Genomic DNA, 14,838 nt, shown 5'->3' on the forward strand with positions numbered 1-14,838 from the left:
CTGAAGAGGAATAATTAATTTTATTATGATTCAATCCCTCCCTCGTTAGGAGGGATTTTTTTTTTCCGTTTTGCTCCCTGTCATTTAGTCAGAAAGTGGCAAGAAAATAACTACTGTCTGTGCAATACTTGCAGATTAAACACTGTGTAAGTATCCTTCAGCAGCCTGGTAGGTGAAAATGATAGTTTTGTCTTCTAAAGTTTCTTTTTGGAATTTTAATGTATTTAATTCACTAAATATCTCTTTTTTTTTTTGTCTCAAAATGCATCCAGCCAACTTCATGATGCTGTCATCTCTGAGATTTGCTCCACCTCATTGAGGTGCTTGGGGGAAAGCTATGAGTTGGCCATGGATCAACAAGATTTTCTAGAACGAGCTGTTATTTTTAGCTGTGCTCAAGGGACTAAGAGTTGCTACATGTAAAGTTTGGACTTCTGGAATTTTGGAGTAAATTTACAAGAGTAATGATTTAAGCATTGACAAAGGCTTATGATCGTATACTCTATGAGTATGGAATTAATTTAATGTTATGCTCTCTTTGGTTTTGCCTATAATTCTTTGACCTAACCTTTGTGGAATAATCTCTATCCCTGTCTTATTTGCCTATTTTCTAGTAATGGCCTCACCTCACCCAAAGTTTACCACAATAGTTAATAATTAGCTCTCTGAGAGAATTTCCTACATTCTAGAGCTACACATTGTGTCCTGTCTTTCACTCTTTTGATGTACTGTATAACATGACAGGATCTAAATGTCAGCAGGTCTAGTGTTTGAGTCGCATAAATATAATTACCTGCAGGGGTTGGACAAGCAAAACCAAAAATTTCCATCCTCAGATCAGAGACTTGTTCTCATCTTTGAAGATAAGATTCTAGATTGGCTTTTGAAACTGCCCACTTAAAATGTCTTTGAGTTTACCTGACTGACTTTTGCAGTGATGCATTTTAATGGATTTGGAGTTGGCCCCAATCGCTGTACCTGCGTGCTGATAAGAAGAAGGTTTTTAAAAACGTGTTCTCCATTCAGGTGCTGTATTGATCAGTTTGCAGAAATTTTGTTTGTATCCCTTGACCTTCTCTAGTAGGAGATTATGTGTGTTTTTATGAAGTCGGAAGCAGATCTCTGATTAACGAGGTGCTTCCACCTGCCTGAAACAAAAGTGAAGAGCTGCAGTCCTGCTGTCTCTGTCTGTGCTGTCATTCCTAGTTATCTATTACTTCCATAGCTCCCACTTACACCTGTGCTGAATTTGCTACACAGTTTCTTGTTTCTGTGTAAAATCTGACAAGGCTGCAGCTTTTCATGTTGTCCCTTTTCCCGCTTCTAGAAAGTAATGACTGTCCTTCTTGTCGGTTAGGAAATGCTGCTGTGTTTAGAGCTTTCTGTGATAATTTAAAGCTATTGCCATGATGGCTTTTGATCATTTGCTGAAAGCCGCTCTTTGAGTAAAATATGGCATACAGCAGAATTTTGTTTGTTTTGGCAGCTGGGGAGCAGAGTTATGTTTCAGGCTCAAGCTGTCAAGTGTTCAGTTCTGGACAGTGACCAGCTTAGAGCAGACTTTCACATAGTGACTACTGAATATTGATTACGGACTGCTGTGGAAGATGTTTAAAAACTGTGGGGAATCTTAGGTCTATAGTCACCATCTGTTTTCAAGCTCTTTGGGTATTTTTTGGAAATGTCTACATCGAGGTTTCACAAAGATAAAGATCTATAAAACTGTCTTATATCAGTTTTTATTGTGTGATAGTGAAATGTAGAACAGTTCTGAAGGGCAGAAATCTTGACTTAAAGCAGTTGTTCTGCTTACTAGAGTTCAAAACTAAGAAGTATAGAAAGTTGTATGGCTGTGCATCCAGATAGGAGGTAACACTGAGACTATGCACTACCAAATCCAGCAATTACTGTCATAAGCACAGCAACTAAACCTCTACTGTTCTTGTACATAAAAATAGCTTGTGTGGAAAGCCAAGAGGATTTCTGTCAGCATGTACTAATATTGGTTTGACAGAAGTTATCTAAAGTTACCAGTAATTCACAAAGAAAATTTGTCCTTGCTTCTTCAGAGATTAGGTATTGTTTAATTTGAAGAGAAACTATTGTTTTTTCAGAGTTTTCCATTAAAATTACATTCTAAAAGACAGATAAATGAGTGAAACATATATTATTCTTAAACCTGTGCCTTGGACCTGTCTACGTAATGTTCAAGGAAGGCAAAGGGTAAAGCTGTTTTGTCTCTTTGCTGTCTCTTCTCAGTGAGCAAGGCTCTGTCTCTCTCTCCTACATGTCACTAATAGCCAGGGAAGTTTGATCAGAGAAACATGCTTGAAGTCCTTTTTCAGTGTTCCACTGTGAAACTGCGTATTTGCTTCTTTACCTCTGCTTTGACTAATAGACAATGTGTAAAGTTGATTGTTTGATAGAAGGTTATCTTTCTGACACTTAGAATCATAGAATCACCAAGATTGGAAAAGACTTCCAAGGTCGTCTAGTCCAACCATTCTCCTACCACCAGTGTTTCCACACTAAACCACATCGTTTAGTACAACATCCAGATGTTACTTGAACACACCTCCAGGGACAGTGACTCAAACACCTCTCTGGGCAGCCCATTCCAGTGCCTGACCTATGTCTTGCAGAAGAAATTTTTCCTGACATCCAACCTGAATCTCCCCTGGCACAACTTGAGGCCATCCCCTCTAGTCCTGTTGCTAGATATGTGGCAGAAGAGGCCGACCTCCACCTCTCCTCAGCCTTCTTTCAGGCATTTGTGCAGAGCCATAAGGTCTACCGTGAGCATCCTCTTTTCCAGACTAAACTAATCCCAGCTCCCTCAGCCATTCCCTGAAAGACTTGTGCTCCACACCCCTCACCAGCTTCATTGCCGTTCTCTGCACATGCTCCAGGGCCTCAATGTCTTTCTTGTAAGGAGAGGCCAAAAATTGAACTTGAGGTGCAATTGAGTTGTACAGTTGAACAGTACTTGAGGTGCGTCTTCACCAGTGGCGGGTACAGAGGGACGATCACTTCCCTGTGCCTGCTGACTACAGTAATTCTGGTACAAGCCAGGATGCTGTTAGCTTTCTTGGCTGTCTGGGCACACTGCTAGCTCATGTTTAGCCAAGCATTGACCAACACCCTCTGGTCCATTTCTTCCATACAGTCTTTGCGCTACTCTACCCCAACCCTGTAGCTTTGCTTGGGACTGTTGTGGCCAGAATGCAGGAGCCAGGACTTGGTCTTGTTGAACTTCATCCCATTGGCCTCAGCCTGTTGATATCTCTCTGTAGGGCCATCCTGTCCCCAGGCAGGTCAACACTTCCTGCCTACTTGATGTCATCTGCAAACTTACTGAGGGTGCACTCATTTCCCTTGTCCATGTCATCAATAAAGATATTAAACGGGATAGGATTTGACGTTAACTTTAGACTCTTCCCTACCTATTAGACTTAACAGGAATTGGGTGGCTTAAGCAAGCTTCTTTTGTTGCATACAGTTGTTATTTACTTGTTTATTCTATAGTTTTCCTTTTCCATATGCAGGCAAAGCTTTATCAGTTGCTTTCCATGCAGGCTAAAACTTTGAGGAAGCTTTATGGGTTTTAGGAGGGCGTTGGTTTGTTTCTTGGTTGAGCAACAATGAGCTGTCATCATCTAGATTTCCTGTAAAATAGTGTCTGATAATATTTCACTTAACACTGGTTAGCTGCAAATTAAGTAATTCTTTAAAGATGCAGTCATTGCCTCCAAATCTATAACTGTGGTCTCTCACAATAATCTTTATTGCACACATCTGCACAATGGTACTGTTGTTCATTTTTCATGTTTACAAGTGTTATTGCTTGCATTCAGCTTCACAAATTATTCCCATTGTGTATATCCATGGTGTGAGAGTATATTTTTAAATCATGGGAAAGCCAGATTGTTTCCCAATCTCCTACCCCATCTCCTTCCAAAAAAATCTTACTTTACTTTGGAAAATAAAGAGCAAGAGAAAACTGGAAAATAAACAGGACAGGAGGCAATGGGCACAAACTGGAACACAAGTGGTTCCATGTAGACACCAGGAAAGTTTTCTGTGCTGTGTGAGTGACTGGCATTGATTGCCCACAGAGTTTGTGGAATCTCCCAGGGTAATCTCCAGAAAGTGTTTGGATATGGACATGGGTATCCTGTACTGGGTGGTCCTTCTAGAGCAGGGGGGTGGACTAAATGACCTCCTTAGGTCTCTTCCCACCTCCACCATTTTGTGATTCTTTGATATCCCTAATTTCTGGTCAATCAGAGTCTTGATCTGGGAAGGTAACATCTCTTTTTCCAAGTTTTTTACACTTGTAAAAAATGCAAATACTATTTTCTTGTGACCTTGTAAAAGATCTTCTGACTCCATTTTATATTAATATTAGCTTTGTTCTTCAAAGTAGAGGTATTGCATTTGTGATTCCTGTTTTGTAAGAAAGCTGGGTTACTTTATCTTATGGCTCTGTGCTTCTGAAAACAACTCTGATTCTTGTTTACTGGATCTTGGTCTATCCAATTTTGAAGATCACATCTCTTTTGATCAAGAGGACATCACCTTCATACCTCATACCTTTTTAGATACTTTAAAAAAATATGGTGCTAATTTGTGTGTGCACATCTTTGGCAGTGGAGGCGATAATGAAATAGAGCAGTTTGAAATCAGGTTAGTAATCAGGCAGAAAAATTGGCAGGAAGAGACAAGGGAGGCGAACAGTTATTTGTGTGAGCAAAGTGCATAGAGAGCAGCTGAGAACCTGACTTGTGTGCTGGTATGTCTGCGAATATTTTGGTGCCTTTGATATTTCTGTTGTTGTTGTTGAAGAGTACACATTGGCTTTGTCTCTAGTAGTAAACTGAACAGGGCCAAAGCATATGTATTCCCAGAGACCTGAAAATTATTACCTGTACTGTCAAATTATCTGAACAATATGAGGCAAGGTTCTGCCCTGTGCCAAACATCCTCTCCTACACAACTTCTTGCACTCTGAGGAATTACTACAGTCCAGGCACCATAGTAGGCAGTTTTGGGTGTTCACACTGCTCTGAAGCCTTGCAGTGCAGAGGCCAGTTGACTTCTGTATGCCCCAACTGGGGCATGTCTGAATTTTGTGTGTAGATTGTAGCTGTTAAGAGTAAAAAGAGTTTCTGTTTGTGCTAAATCCCATGGTCAGGAAAGCTGGAGAGGATACTTCTTCATTATCTTCCCAAAGAAAAATGATCAAGAATGCTGATCATTTTTACTGTATCAGCTTGAAAATGTTGCTGCTTTGATGCCTGTGTGTAGGAACAAGCAGTTCCTACAAGCTGGCATGATAAGCCCCTCTGCTTTGAGAAAAGCCATAGAGACACGATAGTGTACAGGGTGTCCTTAGCTGCATAATTGCAGCTGTTGTGAACATCTTGGATCTTAAAGTGAAGTTGGTGTGATGCTACTAAGAGGCATATTTTGTTCTGCTTTCTTTTATAAAGAATAGAAATCCATCAGCTGTTTTTCAGTATGTTTTTATAGCTGATTTTGCAATGCAATAGTCATTATCACCATTTTAAATCTTTTGGCCCTTTGTATGCCGTGGGTTGCGTCTTGATGTGAAATTGCAAAGGAGTTATGTGAAACGTAATGTTTGTAAAATGCTTTGAAGATGAAAAGCTCTACAGTAGGTTTTTATTATTACCAGAGGCAAAGTGAACAGGAGCAGCTTAATGTTGGACTGTTCATTTCCCAAGAGATGGCTTTGTTTTGAAGAGTGTATGTAATCCACTGGGCTGGAGTCAGAATGCTCTTATTTCAAGTTGGAATATAAACAAATTAGCAAACTTTCTACCTTGAGATTATTTGCATGAGAGGTCTGTGAAAGAGCAGAGGAAGTTTTGGTGCAATCTCGGCTCTGTTTGAAATAACATTTATTTGGTGCATTTGGCTTCTGCTACCCAAATGTATTTCAAATCCAATCCTTTTAAACATCCTTATCAGCGAAGCAGTGTTTTGCCACAGATCAGGTCTTTTTCTACAGCTATGATCATTTTCTGTTCACATTTAATATGTGAAAATCCTGTCTGCATTCAGAAATGGTGACAGTTTATTAGAATTGGGTTTCATTTGGTTTTAATGCTCTAACACATATAGAAAAACGTTACTTCCAGCCCATACTGAGATCGTAAGCTGATAGGTGGCTGTAGGGATGTGCTGTACTGCTGCTGTTCCCTCGGCCCTTGGAGAAGGAGGAGCTGCGTGGCTCCATCAGAAATCCAACTTCCCATAGCGGGGAAGCTGCTTCATGGACACGGCTGTCATCACGTGCCCCGCCATCCCCGTCGCCCCTGCGGTGGGCCATCAGTTCCAGCCAGCAGCATTGTTTTGACAGAGCTGTTCTGTGGTGTCAGCACCGGGTGCCTCTGGGGAGCCGGCACGGCCGGCATTTCTGAGACGGCTATTGTTGGTGAAGGGGCTGCTGGGCCGCGGCCAGGCGCGAGGCACCACAGCCCTGCGGCCTTGAGCGGGCCGCCTCGCCCACCGCAGCTGCGGCCGCTCTGGGCTCCTGCCTGGCACTTGCAGAAATCGCTGTGGAATTTGCTGATTCTGCCAGAGCGGAGCTAAACACTTGTTCCCAAGTGGTATGGCCCATCGGTACAGCTGCCGGTTACGAAAAACATGCGAGGGCTTTTATCCCTAATAATCAAGCTTCGTCAGATTATTGTGAGCTCAAGATGGTCGGAGTCATGCTATCGTGGAGTACCTCCTTGCTTAGCTTACAGGAAGCTTTTGCCTCTCGTGCTTCAGTTAAAATGATCATCTATTATTGACTGCTTAGCCAGAGGTGGAAGGGGAGGCTAAACTTCCCCTCTGTATTGCTGGTGAGAGTTAACTGGCACTGCCCAGCTGTGCTTTCATAATATTCTGACCGATTTACACAGCAGAACCGATCAGAACAAAATAAATGGTTCTGATGAAATACTGAACGCTGCATTATAACAGTGACGTTTGGCAGTGGGTGTTCTCTTCATTTTTTCATACATAGACAAAATCAAAATGCTGCCAAAACCTTCAGTATCAACCGTCAGTGAGTAGCTTGTTTCTTCTGGGACAGTTTGGTTGCTCAGTTGGAACAAATGCTCATAAAGCAACTGACAAAAAAAGCTTATGAGTAGCTTCATCATTCTACCATGCAGAATAATCAATAATTGCATAATTTCCAGCAATTTACAGAATGTATCTACAAATATTGTGGATCTTCTCTGCGAGGTGTAATCTCCTTGAAGGAGTGTTAAGTAGGAAGCATGAAACTGTGTCAGACTGTAGGAAATGTCAGTTTCCTGCCTTTTTTTTCTGTTTTGTAATAGCTATAGGGGGACACTTGTAATTATTTCCTCATTTTTATGTGGTATCCCTTAAGGAACGAATTGAGAAGGAACTAATGTTTCATTTTAGCTATTTGGACAATCGTTCCATATTTCCTGGGCAACAAATATTTGGTAGTTTGGAGGATACAGTTGCTTGATGCTCTGGACAAGAGATCTCTCTTTCTATCTTGCACCTGGAATTCACATTCTGAGAATACTAAAATGGAGGTGTTTTTTTTTAACATGTCTTCTTTTTTTTTCTTCCTAATTCTGTTTAGTGATAGTCCCAACGCTGTGCATGAGGTGGATAAGTGGTTACCACGACTGCACTCAGTTGTCATAGGACCTGGCTTAGGCAGAGACGAAGCTTTACTTGAGAATGCTAAGGTAATGTGTTTACTGAGTTTTTATACTTTGTCTTCCTGTTGAATTTTATTAACCAATTTTGTATCTTTTGCTTGATTACACCGATGTTTGTGATCAAGGCTACTAACTCACAGGTTGAACAAAATTGTTGCAATATATTTCCATAATTGAAAGGAGTCTCTGTGATATTTTCCACAGTTCATTCTCACCCACTTTCTTAAGAAATCTACATAAAATTGGTTCCTTTTGTTTGATTTTTATTTTCGTGCTGTTGGTTTTTGTTTGTTTGTTTGTAAATGAATGGTTAGTATTTATTGTAGCAATTATAATTTAAAAGAAAGAGTTTAACTGGGTATTGTTGACGGAAAATTGCAGCTGTTAATTATGGTCTGCATTATTAAAATTCAGAGGGAAGTTTTAAGTTCAGAGACCCATGTGGTTGTTTTGATTTGCTTTTGTTTTCGTTGTTAAAGTTGCTAATTAGGAATAGATATTGGGATCTCTAGGTTAAGGGCTCTGTGTTTCCTTAGGTGCTGAGCACCCGTTACTGTAAGAATCTCAGTATGAATTTGAGTTCCTAATTTTAGGAGCTATATTTGGCAGCATGTGCTAGGAGAGTACCAGAGAACAGAGATTGTGTCCCCTTGCAATAAGAAATAATAGTCTTAATTATAAAATGCTTCAGAGTTCTACTCTGGATAAAGAAGTAATCCTATTTTCTCTCAAGTCTTAATGTTGGACTGAAAACAGGAGCTTAGATAGCTCTGTGCATTAAGCAGTAGGCACCCGCACAGCCTTCCAGATGTCCTGTGCTACTCCCAACACATCTTTGCATGTTTCAGTTCAAACAAAATAAGGTTGGTATTAATTTTAAAAAGTCTGAGACGTTACACTGAATTAATCAGTGGTACTAACAAGTGGAATTAATAGAATTTACAGAAGTGTTGGAAGTTAAACAGTGGATTTACAAAGCGTAAGAAGCTGTAAATCCAAGCTATCCAAGACATGTAGAATCCCTTACAGTAGAGGAGGTCATTTTTGCTAAGCTTATGTTAGAGAAAGTTGCCTTTGGAAGTTCTTCACTCCTTTTAACCTTCTCCTTTCAAAAAGTATGTCTTGTATGACACAGGTACAAAACTAATAAAAAACATGGATTCAGAGTGGCAATAAAGGAATTTAATACAGCTGACAATGAAGCAAATTTGATCCTACATGAAAACTTTCATCAGAGATTTTTAGAACTTTATGAGGAATTCTTTCTCCAGCAAAAAGATTTGAGCGATGTTTTTCATTTTTTATTTTTACTTTTCTTTCTAAAGAAAAGTGACTTTAAACGAAAGTAAATAACACTTTGTTTAGAATATCTAAAATACTTAAGTTTCTTCAGTGTAAAAATTCCATCCGGATTTTAAAAACATCTGTCATGTTCTTATCTGCATTACAGAAGTATCTGGAAGATTCCTTTTCTTTATTAAAGATGTTCTTCCCTATTGCTAAAAACAATTTTTACTTTCTTAGTAATTTATAGTCATGCTTTTCCTTCAGCTTGAGTATGCTTCTTGAGCTTACTTGCAGTCAACAAAACAAATACAGCCGATGAAGACCAGCCATTTGGAAGTTCCTTCATACTGAAATCTAGGGTCATGTTTTTGTGAGTTGTAGGTCTGACCTTGTTGATTTCAAGTCACATTAAAGCTCAACTTCTTTGTCTTTGCTTTAATTATGTAAATGTTTGTTAGTTATCCAGTTACATCTGATTTTTTTTTGCTTGTTTGAATCCCACAACCATTATCTCCTAAATTCTTCATTCAACCAAAAGCTTTAGTAAGTGCGTATAACTGGGGGCAAATGAACACTGGTTGTGTGCTTAAGAAAGACTAGTGTTTCTCTGTGCTGAGGAAAGGCTGTCTCCCTCTTGTTTCTGCAGTGAATGTTAAGCTTTGTATCACTCTTCACCTTCCAAAAACCAAGCAAGTGATGATAGCATTGCTATATTAAACTTTTCTAAGATGCTGGCTGAAAGTGTAGTTCTCTCTCTTCCTTTAAGCTAACCTCAGCATGCTGTCATTGGAGTACATTGCTGAGATGTAGATTAGTGTCTGCTTTTGTTTCAGGGTTTTGTATCAGAGTGGCAGTGACAATGAGAGGTTTCCTCTATTCTTCTTTCCTCATTGAAGTGATGAGGCTTAGTGGTCCATCAGCTGACTGATGCTGTTTCTATCTGGGTCTTGAATATCTCCAGAGGAAAATCCACTGCTGCCCTGGGTAGTGTGTTCCAGTGCTCCATCACCCTCTCTGTGAAGAAGTTCCTTTGCATGTTGCTGTGGAACTTCCTATGCTCCAGTTTATGGCCATTTCCCCTTGTCCTGTCCCCACGGACCACTGAAAAGAGGTTGGCCATGTCCCTTTGATGCTCACTCTTAAGATATTTATTAACATTAATAAGGTCACCTCTGAGTCTTTTCTAAATGCTAAACAGACCCAGGTTGCTCAGCCGTTCATCATAGGGGAGATGCTACAGGCCCTTTAACATCTTTCTGGCCCTCTGCTGGACTCTCTCCGGGAGATCCCTGTCACTTTTTGTACTGGGAATTCTGGAACTAGATACAGTACTCCAGGTGAGGCCTGACCAGGGCAGAGTAGAGGGGGAGGATTGCCTTCCTTGACAAGCTCCATACCCCCAATTGTGGAAGAGCTGCCCCCCACCAGCTCAGGCTGCCCAGGGCCCCATCCAACCTGGCCTTGAGTGCCTTCAGACACGGGGCACCACAGCTTCTCTGGGCAGCTGTGGCAGTGCCTCACTGCCCTCTGAGTAAAGAAGTTCCACCTAATAGTTAATCTGTTTTTCCCCTCTTTTAGTTTAAAGCCATTCCCCCTTGTTCTATCACTATTAGACTGTATAAAATGTCTCTTCCCTTCCTGCTCATAAGCTCTCTTTAAGTACTGGAAGGCTGCAGTGAGGTCTCCCTTGAGCCTTCTCTTCTTCAAGCTAAACAAACACAACTCCCACAATCTTTCATTGTAAGAGAGCCCTTTGATCACATTGATGGCCCTTCTCTGGACTTGCTCCAACAGCTCTGCATCCTTTTTGTGGGGGCCCCAGATCTGGATACAGGTTGACCTCAACGGACTTGAAAGGTGGGCCTGGGTGAACCTGATGAGGATCAACACAGCAAAGTACAAGGTTTTGTACTTGGGCCAGAGGAATCCCAGGCATTTATACAGGCTGGAAGGAGCAGCCCTTGAGAGGCACCCTGCTGAGAATCTGGGGTTCTGGTGGATGAAAAATTCAGCATGAGCCAGCAGTGTGCTTTTGCAGCTTGGAAAGCAAATGGTATCCTGGGCTCCAACAGAAGAGGGGTGCTTTCAGAGGGGAAGAGCTGCAATTCAGAACCACTTGGCGGTTCATTCATGCAGGTGAATGGCCACAGCACAGCGGGCCTTTGTAATCACAGCACCATGGAATATCCCGAGTTGGAAGGGAACCACAAGGATCACGTTGACATGGTGGAAAGAAGGGATGCCATTCAAAGGGACTCAACAGACTTGAAAGGTGGACCTCTGAACTGGCCAGCAGGGACAGGGAGGTGATTGTCCCTCTCTACTCTGCTCTTGTGAGGCCCCATCTGGAGTGCTGCATCCAGGTCTGGAGCCTCCAGTACAAGAAAGACAGAGGGCTGTTGGAGATGGTCCAGAGGAAAGTCACAAAGATGATCAGGGGACTGGAGCACCTCCCCTACGAAGACAGGCTGAGGGAGCTGGGCTTGTTCAGCCTGGAGAAAAGAAGGCTGCAGGGTGACCTCATTGCAGCCTTTCAGTACCTAAAGGGAGCCTACAGACAGGAGGGGAATCAACTCTTTGAAAGGGTGATAACTGCAGGACAAGGGGAAATGGTTTCAAGTTGAGTGAGGGAAGATTTAGGTTGGATGCTATGGGGAAATTCTTTACAGAGAGGTGCTGGAACAGGCTGCCCAGAGAGGCTGTGGATGCTCCGTCCCTGGAGGTGTTCAAGGCCAGGTTGGATGGGGCCCTGGGCAGCCTGGTCTAGTATTAAATGTGGAGGTTGGTGGCCCTGCATGTGGCAGGGGGTTGGAGATTCATGATCCTTGAGGTCCTTTCCAACCCTGGCCATTCTGTGGTTCTGTATCTTTATGATATACCTACTTCCTTCTCACTTATGGAATCAAGGAACTGTTTGAGATTAAAGGCACTTTAAAGATCTTTTCCAACTCCCCTGCAGTGAACAGGGACACCTGCAGCTTGATCAGGTTGCTCAGGGCCTGGTGCAGCCTGGCCTAGGGGGAGTGCATTGACCATGTCTCTGGGCAACCTCTTCCAATGCTTTGCAACACTTATTGTAAAAATTTTTGTCCTTATATCCAGTCTAAATTTCCCCTGCTTTAGTTTGAAACCATTTCCACTTGTCCTATCACAACAGACTACTAACAAGTTTGTCCCCTTCTTTCTCATAGTCTCCTTTCTGACACAGAAAGGCTACTGTGTTAATGCCCTCCATGGGCATGGTGTTTCAAGTCCTTTCAACAACCTTTTGGAAAAGAAGCATTTTATGATCAGTTTTCTTTTATGCTTTTCCTGAGTGTAGTGATACTTTTTGAAGGCATACTCTTAGTTTTTTTTTTCCTACGGTTGACTGATTTTGGTTATAGTTCTATTTACAAGGCCTGTTAGGAGAAGCTACTCAAAAAGTTATATCCCACTCTCTTTTATGAGCCTGTGCTAAAACTTTTACATACTACTCCTTAGCTGCCTGAGTGAGATCTGATGCTTCCTAGGTATGGGTTTGCAGGATCAGAGTCTGCAGTTTCACAAAAAAAATGTAGCAGTTAAATCTTTTGTTGGGTCCAAATACTTGTCAAGCTGGATTCCATGCAGATATAGAAGCTCTAGACTTGACCTCTGACTCCTGGAGCAAATAAGCAGTCCAAGCTATTCCACTGAAAGAGGAAGGAACAAAGGATCATTTCTCCTCCACTTCTCAGCTCTGGAGCATGCAGATTGAATTGTCTCTGTTCCCTGTTCTGCTTCAGTCTTCCAAAGTGCCTTTGTCACATCCTTTGCAGAGCTTGTCTTCCGCAGCCAGCTTCCTTGTAGGCAACATCAGGCTATCTCTTTTTCCCCTTCAATGTCTCTGATATTGGCTGGAGACAAAAGTACCACTGCTTCCTTGTGTTCACTGCCCTTGGTATGCAGCTGGTGCTGGTTTAGACTCTGTTGAGACAGTTTAGCTGTCTTTCAAGCAAGGCCAAGGTTGCTCATACTGTTGCCCGTCAGTGCTTAAAGGCAGCATGTTTCTAAAGTTATTGGCTATTTTCCTTTTATTTCACATGGAAGTACTGTGCCCCTATCTTATCTGCCCACCACAAGGACTTTTATTCAACCATTTCAGGGATGTTTGTACTTCTGGTCTTACAGTGATCTGGTTTTTCTTGTAGCATGAGTTGAATTGAACCAGGGTAATTCCCACCTGAAGAGCAGTTCCTCAGATTTGTGAGAGAACCAAGTTCCTGTGCTGCAGGATGATGAATGCAGCTCCTAAGAAGACTTTGGAAAGGAGTTTTATCTTCCCTGTGTAGTCCTTGGGAAGAGCAATCAATGATTCCTCATGCTTTCGGATGTTCTGCATCTGCCTGCTGCCTGGCAGTTACGTGTTTATGGGCTTCACTATGTGCTTATCACTTTCCAGCCTCTTTTTGTATCTTTCCCTTTCTCATTCTGTCATGAGTGTGATATTCCTGACAAATTTTCTGCTTCTGAGTTTGGTGAATCTCTTATTGGGTAGTTACTGGCTCTGTTCTCAAGTGGACTGGTACAGAATTGCTGTTGGAATAGCAGTTATTGTTGGTATCAGGTAGAGAAAAGCATTCGTCCTTATGAAGAGCCTTATCCTAATTGAAGCATGTCTGATGTTAAAATCATTTTCTGTTGTCACTGGGCTCATTGCCTCTTTTCCTGAACTAGTAGCACTGAATCCTGGACTCAGCCTTTCTGTGTTTCATCTTACAGCAGCAAAGCTAAATTGCTGTTCTCAGCAGAGCAGGCTTACTTTCATTCTGTATGAGAGGTAATGGCTGATAGCAAAGTAGCTCTGTGTAACTCATGTTACAGGGTAAAATCGACTGGGTTCTCAAACTGCACGCTCATTCCTCTTACTCAATGCTCAAGCTTTGTTTTAGTTCCAATAAAATGTGTGGAATACCAGCTGAGGTTCTTCTCCTGACTGAGGCCTTTCCTGGCTGCCATTTCTGACCGCTGGTGTTGATAGATAACACCAGCCTTCTCACCTTCCCTAATGCTACCCTCCTGAGGCTCCCACACCAGTTATTCAAAGAGCTTTTTCTACTGAAGATCTCTATCTGCTGGAATATACGCTTCAGAAAACTCATTTTCTCTTGAATCTTTAGTTATGGTTGCATGGAATTTTCTTGGCTTTAAGTACCTCTTGCTGGGAGTAACTGAAGTTTGGGCCATTGTCACGGATCACCTCCATAGATCCCATTTGAAGATTTTTCTTTTAGTGGATTCCTGGTCCCACCTCAAATGAAGTATCAGCCTTTCTGTTTTGTTGGTGGGATTCATTTCCCACCTCAGGCCCCGCAGCTTCAGGATTTAGGCTGAGGAGATCTTCACTTAGGATGAGACAGGTGCAGGGATATGATAGAGTTGTGTTTCTGTAGGAGTTATACTGGTGCAGGTACAACTTGGGAACACCAGCCCTAGGCAGATAAATGCTGTTGGTTATGCTAAGCAATATTGCTGCTTATGCTCAGAACTATTAGTATTCAGTAGCTTCAACACAGATGTGTTGATTAGAAGAACAGTGTTTGAAAATATGCTAACAGAACCTTAAATACAGGTTTATGCAGCTTGAAAGCAGGATTTATTCTCTAATATATGTAATGGGTCTTGATGAAAGTCATTCACGGTTAAGTGGGATGTTTATTTGCTTTCTGTGTGCAGGCTTGTATTGTTGTCTAACTTGATTTTGAAGCTTAAGATGTTCATAAGGAAAGCGTTGGCATTGAATGCCTTCTCAACTCTTTCTGAGCAGTATTCAGCAAGAAACTGTAAAAGAAAAATTGGAATTTCCAAA

At 41.7% G+C, this 14,838-nt stretch overlaps 1 protein-coding gene across 3 annotated transcripts in view; it reads left to right on the plus strand.

Moving 5' to 3' along the window:
• The window catches only part of NAXD (NAD(P)HX dehydratase), a 50,583-nt gene that overhangs the window by 14,227 nt on the left and 21,518 nt on the right, over nucleotides 1-14,838 (plus strand). For all 3 annotated transcript variants that reach the window (XM_042809570.1, XM_042809569.1, XM_042809568.1), the window contains one exon: nucleotides 7,640-7,748. In XM_042809570.1, the coding sequence (XP_042665504.1) occupies nucleotides 7,640-7,748 (109 nt within the window). The remainder of the gene's footprint in view (nucleotides 1-7,639; nucleotides 7,749-14,838) is intronic.

Source organism: Centrocercus urophasianus, unplaced genomic scaffold, assembly GCF_019232065.1.
Source record: "Centrocercus urophasianus isolate 14NV4802_14NV808 unplaced genomic scaffold, USGS_Curo_1.0 seq_12, whole genome shotgun sequence".
NCBI lineage: Eukaryota > Metazoa > Chordata > Aves > Galliformes > Phasianidae > Centrocercus > Centrocercus urophasianus.